Source organism: Eriocheir sinensis, chromosome 10 (genome assembly GCF_024679095.1).
Source record: "Eriocheir sinensis breed Jianghai 21 chromosome 10, ASM2467909v1, whole genome shotgun sequence".
NCBI lineage: Eukaryota > Metazoa > Arthropoda > Malacostraca > Decapoda > Varunidae > Eriocheir > Eriocheir sinensis.
Window position 1 is genome coordinate 13,845,152 of NC_066518.1, and position 21,889 is coordinate 13,867,040.

At 40.2% G+C, this 21,889-nt stretch overlaps 3 protein-coding genes across 6 annotated transcripts; 2 read left to right on the top strand and 1 right to left on the bottom strand.

The window, feature by feature from the left end:
* Window positions 1-40: 40 nt before the first annotated feature.
* On the bottom strand, window positions 41-3,334 carry LOC126996615 (uncharacterized). The gene is made up of 3 exons (XM_050857285.1): window positions 3,137-3,334; window positions 1,514-1,639; window positions 41-1,254 (listed from the first exon to the last, which is right to left on the bottom strand). Exons 1-3 carry the CDS (start codon window positions 3,304-3,306, stop codon window positions 1,071-1,073), a joined length of 480 nt encoding a protein of 159 aa, XP_050713242.1. The 5' UTR covers window positions 3,307-3,334; the 3' UTR covers window positions 41-1,070.
* Window positions 3,335-3,494: 160 nt separating this feature from the next.
* Window positions 3,495-11,622, top strand: LOC126996613 (uncharacterized). Of its 4 annotated transcripts, none has more exons than XM_050857281.1 (14): window positions 3,496-3,566; window positions 4,338-5,756; window positions 6,061-6,196; window positions 6,470-6,682; window positions 7,106-7,195; window positions 8,060-8,188; window positions 8,617-8,814; window positions 8,962-9,084; window positions 9,605-9,708; window positions 9,979-10,138; window positions 10,214-10,344; window positions 10,535-10,740; window positions 10,964-11,103; window positions 11,293-11,622. In XM_050857281.1, the coding sequence occupies exons 2-14, from the start codon at window positions 4,681-4,683 to the stop codon at window positions 11,398-11,400; spliced, it is 2,814 nt and encodes a 937-aa protein (XP_050713238.1). In that variant the 5' UTR covers window positions 3,496-3,566; window positions 4,338-4,680; the 3' UTR covers window positions 11,401-11,622. The 4 variants fall into 4 exon arrangements, 2 of the variants coding, with proteins under 2 accessions (XP_050713238.1, XP_050713239.1); XM_050857282.1 differs by having other exon boundaries at window positions 10,232-10,344; XR_007751299.1 differs by lacking the exon at window positions 11,293-11,622 and having other exon boundaries at window positions 3,495-3,566; window positions 10,615-10,740; window positions 10,964-11,102.
* Window positions 11,623-12,306: 684 nt separating this feature from the next.
* Window positions 12,307-20,273, top strand: LOC126996348 (uncharacterized). The gene is made up of 7 exons (XM_050856718.1): window positions 12,307-12,360; window positions 12,972-13,179; window positions 13,618-13,751; window positions 14,088-14,285; window positions 14,684-14,776; window positions 17,858-17,998; window positions 18,170-20,273. The coding sequence occupies exons 1-7, from the start codon at window positions 12,307-12,309 to the stop codon at window positions 18,299-18,301; spliced, it is 960 nt and encodes a 319-aa protein (XP_050712675.1). The 3' UTR covers window positions 18,302-20,273.
* Window positions 20,274-21,889: the final 1,616 nt, after the last annotated feature.

Genomic DNA, 21,889 nt, shown 5'->3' on the forward strand with positions numbered 1-21,889 from the left:
ACCTGAAATCTGGATCTTAGTGACCATTAAACTAGGGATGTGAAATGTATAAAAGCTTTATTTATACAGCAATCATTTAGCCTAATATTACAATACTCTTCATCTCCAAGATTATGTTTTTCACTGCTTTGGCAGTTACAATTTGACACTTTGTTATTGATCACTATTACTCTCCAAAGCAAAGGTGATAGTAATCTCATGGAAAATGTTCCCATAAGAAATGGAGCTCACATTGGAGATGTTAGGGTCTGACATGTACACTATGTATATATGTATTATGTATTCACATCATACATGGAAATTAATCACAGGTGTGTCTTTAATTCAATCATAATTTGTACCTTGACTAGCTATGCAATACAACTGAAGTAATCACAGTAAACAGAAGAAGTGTCTAATTGCAAAATATATAAAGAAAACACCATGATCACCTGTCTCAAAATTATTCTATTGAACATTCAGCAACAAGACTGAGTAATATCAATTTGGTTACCAGATCATTCCAATGCTTCCAGTATACTGCAATTTAGAAAGTACATAGTTACAATATCATTTTCATTTGTGTAATTTAAATTATCAAGAGATGAAAAGAAATACATGTTTCATCAGTTTTAAAGAAAAGGTTTCATATAAAGGTCCCTCAGTAAAAACATATTTAGCAGCAGTTTTAGAATGTTACAGAGCATGTAGATGTAGCATCACAGTAATATATTTAAGAGCTGGGTTGTCCATTTCACCAAATATTACTGAAAAAAATGCAACTCTGCTGTAATGACTACCAAACCAAGTGGAATACACAACAGATAACACTCAGTACAGCTTGTACAAAACAGGTTGCCTACTGTGTTTCCAACCTTTATGTTTAGTTACAATACAAAGCAATACAAAGGATTTTTATTATTGTGCTACATAAGAACATGCATCTATACATACAATATTACTTTTTAAAAAAGTTTATTTGATTTATTAATTATCTTGTGCTTCATATCATAATATTTGACACTTAATCCTTTGAGAACAGTTATTCTTCCTATGATAAAGAAGATGGTGTAAAAAGACAAGGATCTTATTTATTCTTCTCTGTCCTTGACAAGGCCATCCAAATAGAGAACATAGTTCTTCCCCAGGTAGAGTGCCCCAGCAGCGCCTGCGACCCCCACTAGTGTGCGCAAAACTGGGCTCTCAGGCGCGACTGTGCGTCCCAGAGCCCACAACAACATTGAGCCAAAATTAAACATCACACTTCCAAAGCCACTGTAAAGAGCAAAAATCATGTAAAAAATAGTGTTAATAATATACTAGTCTCTTAAGATGCTGGGATATTGTTCCCTTAAATTACACATGGTGTGAAATTCCAATTAAATCTCTCAATATAATTTCATACAATAATCATTCATTAAGTACACTCTTCTACTCTCTTTATGGGAACTGTGTTTTGGATGTTTTATATTACTTTATTAACAGACTTTTGTTTGTCTTGGTTTATCATATACAACAAAAACATGAGTCTTACCAGTAGATCAGCTTTGCTTTTGGTGCAGCCTGTGCCATGTGGGGCCGGGAGTACAGGTAAAGGCCAACTCCAGTCAGGGTGTTGAGCAGGCAAACATTGGTGAGTGAAATGTGCTTTGGAACACACCTGGGAAGAACACAGTCATGGTATTACTTGTTTACAAATACACAAATAGAATTTCTTTATGATGTGTTCTTTTGAGTAAATATAATCTAAAGTACTGTTGGAAGTCCTTAGTGTAGAAAGATCTGGAGACTGCCCAGCTCAACCCAGTTACAAATGCTGTGTGTTGTTATGGTTGGCACTTAACCCTTTCATTGCTAAGCGCTCGCAACGAGACTATCCCCTCAGGCGCGCTAGGGCACCCCAGCAGGGGAAGGGAATCTCTTTTAACCGCTGTATCTCAAAAACTATTCATCACAGCTACAAAACAAAAACACCATTGGAAAGAGGAGGCCAAGATCTATAGATTTGGTTATGTAAGCCTCTCCTGCGAACATACAGGCACATTCAGGGGGTGTTTTTTGCTGTGAGTGTGACTGGCGCTCGCAGCAAGCTTTTAGCACCACCAGCAAGTGACGCTAGTGCTCATTCTTTTAACCTTTGTATCTCAAAAAACTATTTATCACAGCTAAAAAACAAAAACACCATTGGAAAGAGGAGGCCGAGATCTATACGATTCGGTAATGTAAGCCTCTCCTGCAAAAGTACAGGCACGTTTTGGTCAAAATATCAGTCATGTGATAGGTGAAGCTATGCAAAAATGTCGCTCTATTGGACAACATCCACCAGTTTCTTGTCCGTAGATTTTCCGCGCTGGGCTGACATGATTTTCCACCAAATTTAGTGGAGAACCCACTCAATTGGTAATGCTGTGTTGTGAGAAATATTGTTGGAACACTATCATACGCAGGAGATTTGAGTGCGGCTGGAACTCGCAGCGAGCGTTTAGCACCACCACCGAATACGCCTAATGCTCACTGCGAGTGTTTAGCCATGAAAGGGTTAAGTGTGGGTACAGTGACCCTCAGTAGAGTGGGATACATCTCAGGCACTGCAGGGCTAACATATGTGTCTTGTTCAGTGTGTCATGCCTTGAAGACTTGGGGTGAGCTGGGCTGCAGGTGCCTAGATGTTATTTAGGGATCACCTGGGGCAAGAGGACCAAAAAAGGACCCAACACTGGTGTGGCGTCAAATCTCATCCCCCTGGTTTAGTCCATCATAGCCTGATCTGCGCATGTGTGGGCTTTGTTAATTTGTCCATTTTATTCACTGCACTCTTAGTAGCTAAAAATTAGCTTACTTTTGATCTTCTGATTGTCCTTCTGTCTCCTCAGAGTTCTCTTCTGATTCAAGGTCAGGTTTATGGGATACTCTCCATTCAATAGTAGCTGAGCTACGGAGTCCATGTCAGCCTGGAATTTGGCCATTTTTTTCATGAAAAATAACAGGATCACAGGTAAGCCAATCATAAGCTATTAAACGACAGTACAGTGAATGAAATGGTCAAACTAGAGAAGCCCGGGCATGCGCAGATCAGGATGGTATGGACTACAACAGAGGGATGAGCCCTGACCCAACACCGGCGAGCACCTATCGGGCGATCAGCCGCGGCACTCACAGGAACCTGAAGTTTTGAAACAGTTCCGGGTTGAATACTTGGACGCTCAGCGCCCCGTAGGCCACACATCCTTTAAGTGGCGCGTAGTAGAAGAGGGCATTGTTGGTGGTGACGGGCCGCAAGCCAGCCGCCACCAGGGCCGAGTTAACCTTGCAGAGGACGGCGGCCATGGCGGACGTAAACAAAGGTGACGGACCATCTCCACTTGAGAATGAAAACTATGCTTACTGCTGCAGAACTCCTCCAAAAGAATTATTAGGATATATCTATGTTTAAATTATCAAGTTACAAAAGTAATGTTGAGAAATGAGTGGTTGTGTCACATAGGGAGCCCTGTGTGTCCGTCCCGCCCCCAAGACGAGGTCGCGCGGGGCAACCGTTCAAAACAAGGCAAGTCTGGTGGTGTCAGGGCAGGGAGCTAACTCCTAAGGTTAAGGGTGCCTCTTCTCTGTGCATCTCTCTCAAAGTTGTCCGATCTGTTTTTAAAGGTGTTGACGCTAGGGCCACGTACGACACTTTTAAGTAGTTTATTCGGACAATTTACAGTTTCACCCAACCAACGATTTTCTTACGTGGTTCATGTTTTTCTGGTGATAAATGTAGTGAATTGCATGATTTTGTACCTCATTTCCGTCACAAAGGTCTACTTTTCGAGTTATGCCTCTTTTCAAGTTATGCCTATCCCCTGCACCTATGCTCAGACGCTCGGTGTGGGAGTTCATCTAGCACTGTTGTCAGGAAGTTTGTGTGTTCAGTGAGCGGCTAGTCATGCCTCCCACAGGGCCTCTCCTCGTTTTGCAATTTGTTGATCAGTTTACGTTCACATATGCCAGCCTGGATGTATATAGGATCTTTAGGTTTTTGGTATTACTCTTAAATTGCAACTAACTCACTTTGGTCATTAACACGTTTATTTACTTAGCGTACCTAGTATTGTCTGGAGGCCAATGTTATATATTTGATATTTTCTCATAGATTTTAATGTGCCAATCATCAATTTGATAATCCTTTTAATTTAAAATTACTTGTCTGTCAGTTTTGAGCAACTCAAAATAAATAAAATAAAAAATACCACTTTATGGCAGTAAGTTAACTACCACTGAAGCTGTGATAGGTTTAACATGTATATATGTCTAGCATAGATATAAATACTGCCTTTTTTTCTGCTTGCCAAGCATCATTATTATTTTTTTTTTTTCAGGTTGCCATCAAGAGAATTTTTTGTAAAATGGCTAAATCTCAAAATTCAAATCCAAGCCCATCCAGCTAATAATCAGCTTATTCAGTTGTCTTTTTGTCTATCTGGTGGTTACCTGGCCTATAGAACTGGAGCAACACATAGCTGTCCCTGTGATCCATGCGAGTAAAGATGCATCCCATATTTGGCTGAAAATATAGAGTGAAAATATAATATGAACTTTTTTATGAATGAATCCACCACAGAAAATGGTGTAAGGCAAAGAAGAAATAAGAAAATCAGCCACTGAATAAGTTGAATTATCAAAAATGGTATTTTCCTTAGGTGAAAGATAAACCTTAGCACAATGGGAACTAGAGAAAATATTCTTGATCCTGAGGAAAGTTATTTGTCTCCAGGTCATCCAGAGCTGTCCTTGAGTAGTGGCATAATATCTCTGCCCTCAGCAAACAAACTTGCTGATCTGAGTCTTGCTTCAGACCTCACTGACTCTGAAGCTGAGAATGAACCAACAATCCTCACTTCAAGACCATGTGGTGATTTTAATGATGGTGCACATGAAATATTTCAAAGAGAAAATAGAAAGATAGCCAGTGATACTTTGAACTCTAGTATGTTGTCTTACTCTCAAAAGTCTGTTAGTTCAATGGAGAAACCTTCCATAACTGAAACCAGTACTTATAGAAGATTCAGAGAAATGCCCTCACGTATAAGTAAGGAAAGGTATACACATGAGGGCATCGTTTCTGACGAAGAGCCATCAAGAGATTTTTGCCCCAGTAAAAATACCACTCAAGGTGAAGCAGTTCCAAGCCTGCCAAGCCTTTCCCTAGATGCTGTAAGAGGAACACTCCAACAGCACTGCAACCTGCTCAGTGATAGACACTTACTCAAAGATCTGTTGGAGTCCCTAGGTGAGAAAATTGAACAGAAACCTGAACCTGGTGTGTCTGTTCAAAGCCCATACTCAGGGAGGGAACTAAAAATTGATACTCATGAAAAATGCATGGACAATGATTTGAAGGGAAACAGTAATGCATTAGGAGTGTTGGATAAACAGTTCCCTTCACAGCTATCTACAATGTTTAGTCCTAAGAGTCATTTTAGTGAGTGTACATCCAACACTAATTTTGATCAAGGAAGCCATGTGCTCAATGAAGCTGAATCCTTAATGAAGTCTCAGTTAGACTATAATGAGGCTCATGCAATCTCTGGATCATCACAGGAACATGTCTGCACTACCATGCCCAATTCTAAGCCAACAGGGCAGGAAGTTTTACAGAAGTTACCAAGTTATGGGAGGCATGTCAAGCTTCAGTTACCAACAAGCAGTGCACAAGACTCTCCAATGAATGCTGAAGGTGATGAGTATGATGGCAAAAAGGAACTTTGCAACACTCATCAATCTCTCAAAGTTCTGCAGTAAGTATGAATGCTTTCAAAACTGTGACAGCAATCAATAATGTGTACTTTATAAGGAACTTTATGGAGATTGGTAGATGTGAGGAGAGACATTCTAGGGATGACTTTTCTTGAACTCTTGGAGAAAGAATATGTCTGGTAACAGTGGGATAAGAATTCTCTGTATCTCTCCATCGCTGTCTCACCTCTTCAAGATTGCTATTCTTTCCTTTCATCCCCCTTTCTTTTATTCATGTCATATTCCTTTGCTTCATTATCATTTGTATGCTTTTCTTTTTCTGTTTCATATCTTTGTGACTTCCAGGAAGCTTGCTGGACTGCGCTGGAGCCTGTTCGGGTGGGCTGATGTAAGGAGTTCCCCTCCCACTGATAGCAGCAGCTCCCTTGCCTTCTTACACCACCTACTGAATTCTCTCCAGACACTTCAGCTGGAGAAGAAGGTAGATGAGATTTTGCTAATAGATTTGAGAATGTATATGCCATACCTGTGAAGTAGTGAAAGCTGTTATATAGTACCTATCCTTATGTCTTGTTCCCTCTGTGATTCCTCCATACTGAGGTGGCTACAGTAGGAACATATCCATGTCTTCTTCGTGCATTCCCATCCTTCAGCAATAATACCACCCCTCCCAGCTCTTGTGTAGTATCCCTCAACCTATCAATTTTACAAACAGGTACGGTATGCTGACATGGGACTGTCATTTATATTCTAGCATCTGAAGGAAGAACTGGCAACAGCCTCGGAGGAATTAAATCTCCTAAGTGAAGAATGCTACATCAAGCGGCACCTACATGAGAAGAGGGAAGCTCGGCTGGTGGAGGCCGACAGACAGCTTGGGGAGTTGCAGCAGGTTTGGGCGGCAACTCACGAGGCTGGGCAGCAAGAAATGGCCAAGTTAAGGAGCCACTGCCATGCTCTGATACAAGTAGGATAAAAGGAGTTTCAGTTTTACCTTCTGTTTGTCTTTGTATCACTCCCTCCATTGTTACCCAGTTCACTTGTCATGGTGTAGTTTTCATTAAGTTTTTGTCAATTTATATATCAGTCCTTTACTACACAGTTCACTCTCTTGTCACTTCAGTTTTCATAAAGTTTTAGTCAGTTCAATCAATGCTCCTTTTTATTCTGCATCTTCTGGCTATTTCTGATATTTTAATCATTTGTAGCTGTTTATATATGTGACCAGAATAGTATCAGGTCTTAAACATTAATATTTATTGTTCTGTCACTGTCTTAACTCAAATTTTCCTATTTTTTACATTAGTTTTAGTATTAGGGCAGACAATGTTTAATAATTTTATTTTCACATGACCACCAAAGTAACTGTTGTTTTTGTTTTCACTATAAGGAAAATGCCTCCCTGAAAAAGGAAACAGAAGGCTTGAGGATGGAGGTGATGGAGCTAAAAGCCACCACTCGTCAGCATGATCTAATAAAGGTGAGACTACCTTGGTGTTAAGCAGCTATGAAGCAAACTGCCTCACGTGACTTATATTTCTGTATGAGAAAGCAGTGTGGCAAACTTGACCCCTACAACTCTTCCAATATTATTCTAGGTCAGCAGTACAGTGGGATCAGGATTCTTACTACTGTAATGCCAAAATTTTCTCTTTACTACACTCTCAAACGACCACCGCGTGTAACGAAACACATGAGAAATTAATCCAGACAAGGAGAGGTTTTGCTGGCGCCGGGGATCGAACCCGTGACCAGCGAGACAGGAGAGCCACTCCTTAACCAGTCAGCCAAAGAGGTACCCCCTTGGCAGAGGGAGTTATGGGAGGCTCGCCCATCAGGCTTAGTTGCCACGGCACTACACGGCTCCCCTTCCTATGTAGAATAATTTCAGTGTGTTGAGATTTCCCATTTTCTATGAACTTCAGAGGGCATGGGCCATCACTCTACCTGTTACCCACTCGGGGTGACACAACAGAACCACAGGAGAGGATGCCACTGTCTTGCCACCAGTGAAATGCCAGAATTTGCTCTTTACTGTGCTCCCACCTGACCACTACATGTAACGAAACACACGAGAAATTAATCCAGAGAAGGAAAGGTTTTGCCAGCGCCGGGGATCAAACCCGCAACCAGCGAGATGGGAGAGCCACTCCTTAACCAGTCAGCCAAAGAGGTAGCCCCCTGGCAGAGGGAGTTACGGGAGGCTCGCCCATCAGGCTTAGTCGCTGCGGCACTACACTACTAGGGACTAACAAATCCATTCAAGATGTAGTTTAACTCTATACCTTTCACCCCCACTCTAATTTTTCATACACCCAGCTATGCATATTTTCTCATCTTTAAGACTCGGGCTGAGGAGACCCAAGAGTTGTTAGCAGCCAGCCAGAAAAAGGTCGTGGAAGTCTTAGAGGAGAACGCCAGAGTGAACCTTTGCCTGGAAGAAAACAGGAAATGCTTACGAGTGCTTGAAGAGGTAGGCAAAAGAAAAATAAATCACAAAACAACAAATAAAATGTAAAGAAAATTACTTGTAAAATTTACTGTTCCTATATATACTTATGCTCTTTATCCATTTCTTCCTGTTTTGTTTTTTCATTGCCCTTGCTGATTGATGCATATGTACTGTGAGCAGCCTTAGTAATATGACACAGTCCTCCTTCATACTTCACGTGTAACCCCTGAATGTGACTCAAACTTAGTACTTATTCACCCCAAGACAGGCAATGATATTCTTCTACTAGTAAAATACTTGAACTTACTCCTTCAAGCTTCCATTTCTGTCTAGGATCTTAAAGCACATGTCAGAGTTGAAAGTTAAAAAAAAAAAAAATGGAAAGAGGTTTGTTGAGTGTGCCTCCTCCATACTAATCCCACTCTCAATTTTTTGCTTTTGCATTACAGGTAAAAATTCCTGAACTGCATAGAGACTTGAAGGATGTGCAGACCCGAGCTGGAAGGCTGGAGGACACAAATGAGGTGCTGTCTCATGGAAAAGCCCAAGTGGAAGATGAATTACATATGCTGCAGGAGCAATACAAAATACTCCTTGGGAAGATAGTGGAAGAGCAAGAAAGAACAACAAAAGCTGAGCAACAAAAGGTTCACTTGTCTGAGTTTTTACCAGTTGTAATTCTGAAGAGGCAGCTTTTGTGTGATCCTAATTGTTAATTTCTTTATATTGCTCATTGAATATGCTGGATAAGACATTAATATGCAAGTATGATCAGTCTCAATGTTTTTTGGCAGCTTATCTTGGAGAAAGAGTTAAAGGGAACATCAGAAAAGGTGGAGGCCATGAAAACAAAACTGCACCTCCACTACCAGGCTCAGGTGGAGGAGCTGGTGGCCAAGAAGTCTGCTACCCTCCAGGTGAGTGTTGGTTCAGTACTGACTCCCAAGTGTATGGAAATGGGTGATTTTTCCATCAATTATATCGAAGGAGGATTATGTTTTAGAACCCTCTTCTGCAGTGGTTCTTAACCTGGGTTCGGCGAAGATCCTCTCTAAAGACATTGCAATTTTGCAATTGAATTCTAAGCAAATTTTCTTCCATATTCTTATGAATTAAAATGGAATCCATTCTTTGTATTATGCAAAATTACTATACTCTTGACTCTTGAATATGAGCCAATTTTTCTTCCACTTGTATATTTTGTTTAGTTTTCTCTTCATACTTGAGGGGTTCGGCTACTGTGCAGAGGTTTTCGTTAGGGTTCGGCGCCTCCAAAAAGGTTAAGAATCACTGCTCCAGTGTACCCCTTCCTGGATTAACACAAGACAATTAGATGTCTAGCAAAGTGTTACTAAATTCAGATGATGATGGCACTCAAAATGTAATGTCAAACTCTCTTGTACTATGTGTTACATTATTTCAGTATTGATGTTTCAGAAGCAACTGAAATCATTAGAGTCAAACTTAGAAAAGAATGTTGAGGAGAAACTGCAGTCCTTGGAGGAAAGTCACCAAGCTGCCTGTGAAAAGCTAAAGAAAAGGTAAAATGTTATCCACCTTTCTGATAAATAACTTGATGAACTAGTTAAGAATCATACCATCATTCATCATAACCTGTCTCCTGCCATACATGATATAAACATGATCAAAGGCCATTTCTTATTGTGAAGTTCAGTACATAAGTCCACTGTGGACATGAACATTACTCAGTATTTCCTTCCCAGCTCAGTTATATATTAAGTCAGTTCTTGAATTACTTATTAAGTTAAAAGTTGGTATTTCATCTCTGAAAGCACTATTTTTTACCACAGGCATGAAAATGAAATCAAGAACATAAAGACTTCTTATGAGAGTGAGCTGGAAAAGCTGCACGCTGAGGTGAATGGATTAAAGCAGGAAAATGATCACTTGCAGCTACAGAGGCAGGGCGTTGTGTCCGCTGTGTCCTCCATATTTGGATTGGAGCACCAGGTAAGTCCTTTAGAGATAGCAGTGCTGATATATGTATCAAATCTATTAATTAAACTAATAAATATTGTAAGACAGTATCATACTCCCGTTCAGATGAGTGATGGCCCATCGATGCACCCAAGCTCAGCTAAACCAGTAGGAGCCAGCAGTCACTCCTTGAATGTGGTGAGGAATGGCTCCTCAACAAGTGGTATTCACCCCACCAGGTATGTAGAAACCTAGCACAATGGGGCTTGGAGTAGTCTCATATTTATATGCTGTGTGTTTAGTGACTGATTTTTTACTTGGAGGAGTGTATAGTAGAGTAAATTATCAAGACATTTATGGAGAAGAAAATGCGTTATAATACAGGCTTCTTTTTTTTTTTTTTTTTTTTTTTTTTTTTTTCCATTACAGTGACAAGAGTCCTCGAAAGCTGCCTCATTTCAAATTTAAAAGCTCATCTTCAAGTGAGTCTGGATCATCATTATTTGCAGAAGGAAAACAGACAGCCAGGCACTTCAGTGAGAACTCGCAGCAGTGTCTTCCTCCTGAAACTGTTACTTCACAAAATTTTTACCAGAAGTACCAAGAGAAAGACCTTGTAGTTTCCTCAGATTATGGTAAGGCATGATCATGAAAGCTGAAGATTGGGGTGAAGCTAAATTACAACCCAACATTCATCTAACAACAGATTATTTTAGTTCACATTTACCTTGGTATTGGATGCAGACTAAAAAGAAAAAATACAGGAAGGAAAATGACTACCTTGAAGTAATATCCAAACTAAATTCATAACCTTCAGAAAACTGGTGATCCCACTGTCTTCATATCCCTTACTTACAGGGAAGATCCGAAGAGCCTCAGAAATACTCCAAGCCAGCTACTTAACGGATGAGGATGGTTGCTTCCTTGATGAGGAGGTCATGCTGTACATCCCACGAGAAGACCAGAAGATGATGAAGATGCTGAGGGAGCTGAAAATGGTTTGTATGAGTAATTTGCTTGTAATAATAAAGAAGTGATGAGTGTCTGTGTGTGCTTGTATAGTGGTGTATATGTGAGTGTGTGTACAATTCATTACATAAGTCACCTGATTAAGAAAAGAAACTAATAATGATTGACATGTAATTTTAGTCTGAGGAAGTGAAACAGTGCCATGTGATATTCTGCAGGTAAGCCAGAGCTCTGAGGGGCCCCAGAGTGAAGCTCCAACCCATGACACATCCCTCGACCAAGACCCAGCTGCCCCAACCCTGCACAAGCTGAGCCAGGTGTCTTAGTGTTTGCCAGACCCACTAGCGCTGAAGCCCTAGCTGGTATGAGGATAGGAGGACTAAAGCACGTAGACTTGCAATGGCCAGGTAACCATGCTTTTGTTAATGTGATGTCGTAAGTAGTTGATGACACACAGCAGCACAGTTGATGGGAAGAGGCTGTGTTTTCTTTTAATCTTACCCAGGCTAGTCAGATTTAGTGTTTTTTTTTTTTTATTTTTTTTTTTTTTCATTATTCTCAAGACTCACACATACACAGGTACTACATGCAGCTCCTGAAGTACTAGACTTTTTGTGTGTGAAGCCCTGTCAAAAATTTTCAATTCCAAAACTTCCACTTACAGTGCTAATGATTTGTGTGTATATGCATAGAAAGGTTCAGCCCACACTATATTATACAGCAAAAGAATAACATACCAGAATAGTAAGTAGGCAGTTATATTTTATACATTTTTAGAATATTTTTAATAATAAAATTGATGATAATTGCAATGGTTATAGTCTCAATGCCTTTATTTGTGAAGGGAAGTAAACCATTGTATCTTTTTAGTTTCCTGGTGCTACTTCCACATGTATCCTTAGTTGTATAATCACACACTGTACTCCTACTGCCTGGGGGTTGGGATGGCATGCTCCTCCCTTCTCTTTTGTTGTTTACTTCCAACAATAAACTATCAGTCAGTCAATCAATATAAAGTCTGGGGAATATACGCGCTCATTTGTCCGACTCCCTTTGGCTTTTACATAATACCGGAGTAAGTGTGACATCGTGAGCTTGGTATTGAGAGGTGTGTGTAAGTAAGTAAAGGTTTGTTGCCAACATATTAAAGACAGTTTTACAATTATATAATTTTAAATACCTTGGCTATGGTGTGTGTGTCTGTGGAGCTGGCGCTATGCTTCTTGGTCGTCATGACAACGGGGACGCCACGCCACGCCGCCGCTGCCTTGGACAACAACAACATGGTAATGATTGTTCACTGTGAAGTCCGGGATATACATACATCAAATGATCACCTTGATGTGTTCGTGTACAGGTATTTCACAACAGTCAACATGTGTGGACGCGTGAACTTTACGTGCTATTTAAAATGACTGGTCGAGAAGCCAAATTGATGCTCTAGTACGCGGTCTACCTCAGTTATATTATTACTTATATACCTTGTAGTCCACGATGATATAATGTGCTGAGTCCCAAGAACCCATTAATATGACCACAGACAGAGCTCTATAACAACAACACCAAATATCAAGAATACATATAATCTGCTAATCTGGTAGAAATGGTTATATGCAGGTTTGAAGCTGTCTAAAACCGAACATGTAGTGCCAGGGGCCTATGTTAAGTTAAGGACGGAACTTACATTGATCGCAAGGAAGTACTAAGTCCCCTCTTAAGTTCAGACTTCCGTCCCCCTCACTTCTTCCGTTACATTTTTGTCTTTTGTGTTGTTTTGTTTTCCACGCCGCTACCATGGGTTCGCGGCGTGGGAAACAAACAAACAAAAAAAATCCGTCCTTAACTTAACATAGGTCCCTAGCACTACAAGCATATCGATAACAACTGAATATTCTAGGCATTTTCTCGTCATCGTCTTCATTCTTCCTCCCCGTGTGTCCTGGCGCAGAGTATCACAGGGTCGCCTTCCCCAACCTTCTCCGCCCCGTTCCGGTTCGATTCCTTTGACCATGAGGTGGGTGTGACAGCCGGCAAGGGCGGGGAGAGTGTGCTTTCCCCCCCGGCTATACAAAGCCCCACGCCCACCATCACAGCCCCCCACAAAGGTAATACCTAATAAGCCAATAATGATGAGTCAGTGCGTCTATATACTCATCAAACCTATTACCTGGGGGTCGGAATGGTATGTTCTTCCCTTCCTTGTTGTGTACTTTTGCAACAGTAAACCATCAGTCAATATCAACTACTTTCCGACTTTCTCTTTTTCTTTTTTTTCTTTCCTTCTTTCTTTTCTTTTTGACTGGTGGATATGCTTCATTGCTCGACCCAGTCTTCACTCTTTGAATATAGTTTACTAATAAGGATCTTCTTTTCTTCAGAACTGTGTGATGCTTGGCTCCTTATGTACGCTACTCTATCATATATCATCTAGTTCCTTTCCGTCCGGACTGTTGGATATGCTTCATTGTTCAAGGCTATGTGAAAGGCTATTTGTATTGTAAACCCGGTTAGTCCGCAACGTCCCATCATTCTGTCTCTAACAGGTGGAGGAGGTCCCGGGGAGCGTGAAAAAATGGTACAGGAAGTCACAAAGCTCTACAGGGAACGAAACCGCCTGGCCAGAATTCACCGCAAAGCCGAACTTCGCGTCTTGACAAGCTTGCGGCGGCGAAGACAGGTAGCTACTCAATACATCTCTACGCATAAGATAGACTCTGTTAATGGTCCTCAAACTCCCAGTCTTGACAAGCTTGCGGCGGCGAAGACATGTACTCAATAGGTTACGTGTTTATGTATAAGGTATAGAGTGTGGCAGTGTTCTTCAGATTCCGAGTCTTGACAAGCTTGTAGTAGCGAGGACAAGTATGCGCGTATATACGGAATGTAGAGGAGGGCAATAGTCTCCAAAATATGGTTCATGCCTCAGAGTTTTTTCATGATATATACCGTAGTACTGACTTTATTTATTATTCATTTGGGTAACTTGAGCTTCGACTTCTTTATTTCTTTCTAGAGTGGCGATGAAGGCAGCGAGGAGATGGACGAAGAAGACGAGGAGGCAGCAGAGGTGGGCCAAGTGGACTGGACAAGTCAAGCAGCGCAAGCACGCGAGGCCCTAGTGGAGGCCGACGGGGCAGCGCAGGCTCAGGAGCTACACTACAGGCTGCTGCTGGAGGAGGCTCGGGACAACACTGCCGCCACCGCCAAGCAGGTATATAGATGGTTACATAGGCCCGTATTCCTAAACGTATCGGCGCCTCAGTTCCCCTACTTGAAAAGCTCTCTCGTAGAAGTTGCTGGGATATTCATGGAGGCTTTTGTGATTCTTGTGATAGTTTTACACGCCTTCTGCATCTTGAACGGGAAAATCACCCCCCAAGAACACCCGGCTCATCTCCTCTGTGGCCTTGAGGAAAAGTCGTAATGGGGGCGAGCTTGATACGTTTATGAATATGGACCATAAAATACTCTCGTCTGGTTTCGTCGGTTTTCCATGAATTTTTATTGATATTTGAAATGGATAGATATGAACTTGAACAATGTGACAAAATGCAGCTAAATATATTGAGTTGAAAATATTCTATCGCAGGTCTCTATTATCATTATTAGGTTTCAGCGAGCACGGAAAAATTCATCGATGAGCAAAGACAAATGGTGAAGCGAAGTTTTACCTCGCTACCTCCAGCAAGAGACAGACAGAAGGTAAGTTGCATTTTCACCCGTACATGACACTGTTGGTCCATAACTTACGTATACTGCGGTGCATAAAGATGACTAAAGCGTCCCCTGAGTCATAGGTATCTAAAGATCATGCATCGTTACTGGGGGTACAAGAGAGACCTAGATACCGTACGTTGTGTTCCTATAGAGTTGATGAACATGTGTCGGTGCATCATTTACAAGTACTTTCAAGCGCAAGCACAGAACGTTTTCACCAATAATCGAAAACAGGGGAAAAGCAAAGGGGTTACCTATGAAGTAATGGCTGTTCATCTGCAACCGTAAATATCAAAGAAAATAAACTGTAGGTGGAGAAGCAGGTCGGGAAGGAGGAGAGGCACGCCACTAGAGTCAGTGTAGCGGATCGAGAGGGGGGCACCTGGTTAATAATAATAATAATAATAATAATAATAATAATTATTATTATTATTATTATTATTATTATTATTATTATTATTATTATTATTAAAATGAATAAATTAATGTTTATCTACTAGTTCGCGTTAACATATGTTTTAAAGCCAAAAAGAAAAAAAACGTGAAATACTCCCCAAGAACAAGCATCTACACTACAGTTTATTCACGCTCTGCGAGTTTCACCTCGCTGACTTATCTAGTACGCTTATCGGGTGGATACTGGACAAGGGGGAGAGAGAGGCTCAGAGAGCTGCGGCTGGTCGCTATTGATGTACAAAGACTACCTCTTTGAATGATCCAGTTCTAGGCCTGGATGATTTACATGATTATGTCACTAAATTCAGAATGTGGAGATCACGTTGGTCTTCTGTACCTAAAAGCTCCTTGCCAAATACTGTACTTGATACATATGAGCAGTGCTCACAAAATTATCCTGTTACAAAGAAATTATTACTTATTTATGCCACTTTGCCCATTTCATCTGCTACAGCTGAACGAAGTTTTTTCACTTAACTATATAAAGTCATATAGACGGTCAACTGTGGGTGAGGAGAGATTGAATGGGCTTGCAAAAATATGCATTCACCGTGAACTGACCAACGGTGATCTGATTGAAAATTTTGTTACGGCTGTCACTGATATATTTTCAAAAAAGAAAAAAAGAAGAGGAAACTTTATTCTGTAATGTGTACATCACAACACACACACACACACACACACACACACACACACACACACACACAAATATATATATATATATATATATATATATATATATATATATATATATATATATATATATATATATATATATATATATATATATATACATATATATATATATATATATATATATATATATATATATATATATATATATATATATATATATATATATATATATATATATATATATATATATATATATATATATATATTACAGGAATATGTGAAACTAGGGTTACACGTAAACCCTGAAATAATCAGGGATTTCATGTAATCGCTGTGACCATCAGCAAATACATGAAATCTCTAAATTTTGTAGGGATTTCGTGAAATCACTGGTTTATATGTTGTCCTGATACACAAATTCCCTGTTTGGATGTTAGTGAATGTGACAACCATATATATATATATATATATATATATATATATATATATATATATATATATATATATATATATATATATATATATATATATATATATATATATATATATATATATATATATATATATATATATATATATTATATTTATTTATTTATTCAGTCATTGCTTTTGTCATAAAATTTGTGCTCCTTATGCTACAGTGAAGTAAATTAGTTTTAAGTACCAGTGAGTTCCTCCAAAAAAAAAAGTAACTTATTGTTATCCAATACATTACTGTCAGGGATGCTGAGGGGTGGGGTGAGGTGGGGTCACCCCAACGTTGGTTGGTCAAAGTCAAAAAAAGTCTAGTGGGTTGGAAATTTTTTTTTTTTTTTTTTTTTTTTTTTTTTTTTACAGGCACAGGGGGAGGGAGAGCAGGGATGGCCTGGCCCCGGCTTTATTCGAACTGTATGCAGGCTCAGTATCATCACTTTCATCTCAGCTCTGAACAGTTGGCGTATGTTTGCGTTTGGGTGATCCCTTCCATCCTCCCATGCAAATCATTTGAATTTTTCATTTTTTTTGATTTTATTTAAGGCCTTTTTTAATTTATATTATTATTGGTTTGCTTTTTAGCAAAATTTAAAATTCTTAATGCATATAATTGCAATCTGATTATACTCAAAAATATTCTAAAAAATAAATAATTCCCAAACTCTAGAAACTGCCTGCTTTTGAAAATATTTTGAAATGAATAACTGCTCGCCAGTTGGAGTTAAAAGTTTCACTTCTGAGTTGGTCAGCCTACCCCCTACTTCATTACTGTGGCTCAACTCTTGACAAATAATTTTTCATTTGTTTTTTTATTTACCAAAGCACTGCTAATACAAATTACATCAAGTATAAGTAAACTCAAGAGCAAATATTTACCTCATACCCCAGCCTCTCTTCCACATTCATTTCATAAATAAAGCTAATGAAGCTCCTCTTGTAACCACACATATTTTAGAATTACAATATGGAGGACAGGCTGGGATGGGAAAAATCAGTAACCCAGAGACTAGCCTACAATGTCTGCCTAACAAAGTATATAATACTCGTGGGTAAAGTGGGGAGCATGCGATATTGCTGCGCGTTGCATCGGTGCTTATTTCCGCCTTCTTGACCTTTTGAGCCTGTGGTGGACTCGTATCCACTAGCCCGGGGTCACATGGCCTCATGCCGTCCGGATTCCCACAATTTACCTTCCCAAAGTTTCCTCAGGTACCGGTTTATCGACCAACCCGAAAGGAAGAATGAACAGGAGCAATAGCTGGGTGTGCTGTGCGCAGAAGGCACCTAATCGGACTCAAACCGGTGCCCCGAGGAGTGGTAGGCGGTCACAGAAACCACGGAGGCCCCATTTTAACTCTCACTCTGCCAGGGAATAGAACCCAAAATCTCTATTCAACCGAGAAATTTCGGTTGCTAGCCGAGTGCCTAATGTCCCCTCCAAAGTTATTTTCTAGATCCGCCACTGACTACACTGTTGAGTAACTTTCCTTGTTTGTTCAGGTCGTCGAGAGCCTCCTGGATCGCCAGCTACAGGCGCAACAACGTGTCAAGCAGGCCAGAACCTCATATTATAGCCTCTTCTTAAGGAAACAGCAAGAAGAAAAGGAATTACGGGAGAGCCAGGAAGATTTTGACGACCAGGTAGCACCTTCATACAATTTGTATATACAGACGAATGTTATTACGGCAATCGTTTATCTCTCCTGTAAGAAATTGAGGCAGTGATAACCGTCAAATATACTGACCTTCTTTCACATCTTGCTCTCAAAGGCCAATTTACCTATAATTTTACAAAACCCATTTCACCGTCAGGTCTGCGTCTCAGACATGCTGCAGCTGGTGGTGGAGACGGAGGCCTTCACGGAGGAGAGCAGCATGCAGGCGAGTAATTTTAAGATTATTTTATTCTCAGAGTCTGACATCTTTGTTAGGTCCCTAAAATAACGCAACATACAGTATGGGAAGTTGAAGCAATCCTCCTCAACGTTTTTTTTTTTTTTTTTCTTCTTCTATTTTAGCCTATATTGTAGAAGATTCTTTTTTTTTTTTTTCAGGAGAACAGCATCTTCACCCATCAGACTTCGTTGAAACAAACTGCTGAGAAAATAGCTAAGCTTAATCAGCAAAAAAAGGACCTTGATGATGAGATCTCCAAACTGGAAGAAACAGTGAATCTCTTTGGCACACAGCTGACTCTGGTAAGTTGTAGTACTGATCGAGCAAGTACAATATATGCAACCTTGCAGATACAGAACTGCAGTGAAGAAGATTATACCGTAACAGAAGTTTATACCTAGATTATTTGTGTGATATAAAAAAGGAAGCAAGAAAACAGGAAAAATAGACCATGTTGGATGCGTTTTTCGTTGTAAGGCATTTTACTCATGATGATTTATACCACATGGGAAACACACTTCAGTAAGATAGAAATAAAAGCTCTGTGACTCAGTCTACCAATATTCTAAAACTTAACACACTAGACTAGGTAAATAGAGCTCTTTATCGCTAGAGCCATGCATATAAACTTTAAATGATCAAGCATGAAGATGAATGTAGTTACTCTAGTACACAAATCACTTTCATTATCACTTGGTTATTTATATACATTTCATAAACATTTATAGACACATAACTTGGTCCTTATAATCAAAGACATTTCATTTATTTGTTTGCAGGAGAGAGAAAAACTAAAGGAGCTGTCCCAAAAGCAAGCCAAGACACAAATGCTTCAAAGACATCTTCAACCTTCCTCTCGCCTCCTCCTTGACCCAATGCTCGCCAGAGACCTCGAGGAGAAGCTGACTCTCAAACAAAAGCTGGAACAGGAGCTTAGTCGCTTGAAACAAGTATACGGGAGGGAAGCTGGAGACTGAAGGGAATACTGTCAGCTCTCTCCTTTATAACTAGGCTGAATGTTGCTAAAAATTTGACCATCTTCAGAAGAGCAGAGTTAGTCCAGTGTGGTAAGCGAAGTGGTTTAGTACCTCAGTAAAGTTGGTGATCAGTGATTTGGACTTATAGTGTAATGATGAATTTACAACGCTATAAGTTTAAACATAGATGAATGAAAGGTTAGCCCGATGAATGATGTAGAAAAAAGTATATTGATGTGCGGGAGTGAAAGAGAAATGAAAATATCGACGCACATGATATCGCTAAAAATGCCGTATCGATGAACACACTAACAAAATATATAATTATAAAGTTTAAGAAGGATATTCATACTTTATCTCCTCTAGCAAACTAACTTCTACTCATCCGATTGCTGGTGTATGTCGATCAGTAGGTGTGTGTGTGTGTGTGTGTGTGCGTGTGTGTTTACCGTATTGCAGGAGTTTCGGAACGATTCGAACTTCCAACTGAAACTGAATCGCTTGGAGTTGAAACCTGTATTGTGTCGGGCTGTCGATCAGTAGTACGCAAGGAGAGAATATAGTCCCCTTGGTATACATGCTACGTGATGCTTCCTCGTTACAAGACTTAGTTAATAGATCGGTACACAACTTTCATGGATTCCGTCCGTCACTCATCGTCTTCACTCTCATTACTGAATCTCAGGCTCTGAAGACAGGACAGATCTATAGACTGCATGGCTTCCTCATACGATGGTGGGTCATTTGTCGAGTAATATTCATCGTAGGAGTAACGGCGAATGCGTTTTTTGCCAGTGAAGGTTGGGTATGGCTTTTGGTAGAAGGGTAGAACTGAGGGCCGAGAGACTTGACCTCCTGTTGTGTGGGGAGTGGGAGGAGGAAGGTCTGTGGCGCATGACTCTGGTTGGCGTGTGGAAGAGGAATCTTCAGGCTCTTCTTGCTCGCCAGGAAGCGAAGCGGGCTGAAGTTCGAAGTCGGTGAGAGGGATAGCAGTGGCAGAGGTTCCGGGGACGCTTTCGGCTTGGTCAGCGGCCTCACTCATTCTGTGGAAAGGAAAACATCGAATAATTGCTCTGATGAAGTGAGTTAACATCTTTCCGTCTCCCCTCTCCCTTCTCAGCCGATCTTGGGCTCGCAATTTTTAAACATTTCGGGGCTTACACACCCACATCTAATCAGGCTTTCGTAGAGGTTGTGTTAGTATATCCATGAGTAGTTTTGTGAGCTCAGTGATTGTTTGACAAGCTCCTGCACCATCAACGTGGAAAGAAAACGCGTGAACACCAAACTAATTAATCTCTTCCGTGGCCTCTGAAATTTGTCAGAACCGAAAGCGTCTGAGACTGGCCTGGCTATCTTTCCACCACCAAAGCCTTGGCCCATATTCTCAAATGTTTCGACACCTTAAACTAATACATCTCGTTAAAAAGTCTCTAGTAGAATAATAGGGATTTTCATGGGTGGTTTCATGACCTTGGCGGTAGATTTGCGAGGTTTTTGTGCCATGAACGGGAAAAAAAACTTATGAGAAACTGCCTTAGCTTCTACGTGGCCTTCAGAAATGTTAGTATTAAGAGCCCGAAGTATATTGAGAATACGAGTCCTGGGGTTATTACCTGCGGGAGAAGAAATCTCTGCGCCACGCGACTTTGTAAGACGGCGGGGCGTCGTTGTCCGGTTTAGGGCGCTTTTTCCTCGTAACGTAGAGGTGGACGAGAAGCGAGACCAGGCACAGGGTCACAGTGAAACCTGGGAAAGGGGACATAAAAGTTCACGTTAGGAGTGACGGATACAGTAACTCTCTCTCTCTCTCTCTCTCTCTCTCTCTCTCTCTCTCTCTCTCTCTCTCTCTCTCTCTCTCTCTCTCTCTCATTAAACAGGTACCTATACTATAAAATCCGTTCGAGAAAACATTATTATTGAACCATGCATAGCGGCCGCAACATCAAGGTCATTTGGCGCCATCAAATAAGAGAGAGAGAGAGAGAGAGAGAGAGAGAGAGAGAGAGAGAGAGAGAGAGAGAGAGAGAGAGAGATTCAGAATTTATTATTACCATTGTTAATGAGATCCATGATCGAACGAGTATCAAGGGAAAAAAAATATACCCATAGACTATAAATAGATTCCCCTAGATGACCATACCTGCGGAGATGAAAAATAAAAGACAATAACAACAAAGCAAGGAGAAGAATTAAAAAAAAAAAAAAAAGAATGGGTACACAACGTGCGTACACTGTAATCTAATCTCTTTCCATAAAAAAGAAAAACTCTAAGAAGATAAGCATAATTGTTGAAAGGTCATCCGTTGGGAGAGCTGATTGTCCTAAATTCCATATTGCATTTTCGCTATTCCATGGTTTGCAGGCCAAGATTATAATAATATCTTCATCATTTGCCCTTATATATATATATATATATATATATATATATATATATATATATATATATATATATATATATATATATATATATATTTTGCTTGGTGGGGAGAAGTTAGGTTGCAATATACACCTTCTATAATGATTACAGTAGGACTGGTCAGCTTATTCTTACTCCATTTGATTTTCGCTATTCCATGATTTTTAGGCCAAGATTATAAATAGGCTATACCTTCATCCAGTGAACCCTATACTATGGAACGAACACTTGCCCCAGCCT

Bases quoted from the DNA above. Each gene is read 5' to 3' on its own strand.
- LOC126996615 (XM_050857285.1), bottom strand. From the start codon at position 3,306: ATGGCCGCCGTCCTCTGCAAGGTTAACTCGGCCCTGGTGGCGGCTGGC. The intron at 1,640-3,136 runs GTGAGTGCCGCG...TGTTCTTCCCAG, and splicing joins TTTCAAAACTTCAGGTTCCT to GTGTGTTCCAAAGCACATTT. The intron at 1,255-1,513 runs GTAAGACTCATG...TGCTCTTTACAG, and splicing joins AAAGCAAAGCTGATCTACTG to TGGCTTTGGAAGTGTGATGT.
- LOC126996613 (XM_050857281.1), top strand. From the start codon at position 4,681: ATGGGAACTAGAGAAAATATTCTTGATCCTGAGGAAAGTTATTTGTCT. The intron at 8,189-8,616 runs GTAGGCAAAAGA...TTTGCATTACAG, and splicing joins GCTTACGAGTGCTTGAAGAG to GTAAAAATTCCTGAACTGCA. The intron at 10,345-10,534 runs GTATGTAGAAAC...TTTCCATTACAG, and splicing joins AGTGGTATTCACCCCACCAG to TGACAAGAGTCCTCGAAAGC.
- LOC126996348 (XM_050856718.1), top strand. From the start codon at position 12,307: ATGACAACGGGGACGCCACGCCACGCCGCCGCTGCCTTGGACAACAAC. The intron at 12,361-12,971 runs GTAATGATTGTT...TGAATATTCTAG, and splicing joins CCTTGGACAACAACAACATG to GCATTTTCTCGTCATCGTCT. The intron at 14,286-14,683 runs GTATATAGATGG...TATCATTATTAG, and splicing joins CTGCCGCCACCGCCAAGCAG to GTTTCAGCGAGCACGGAAAA.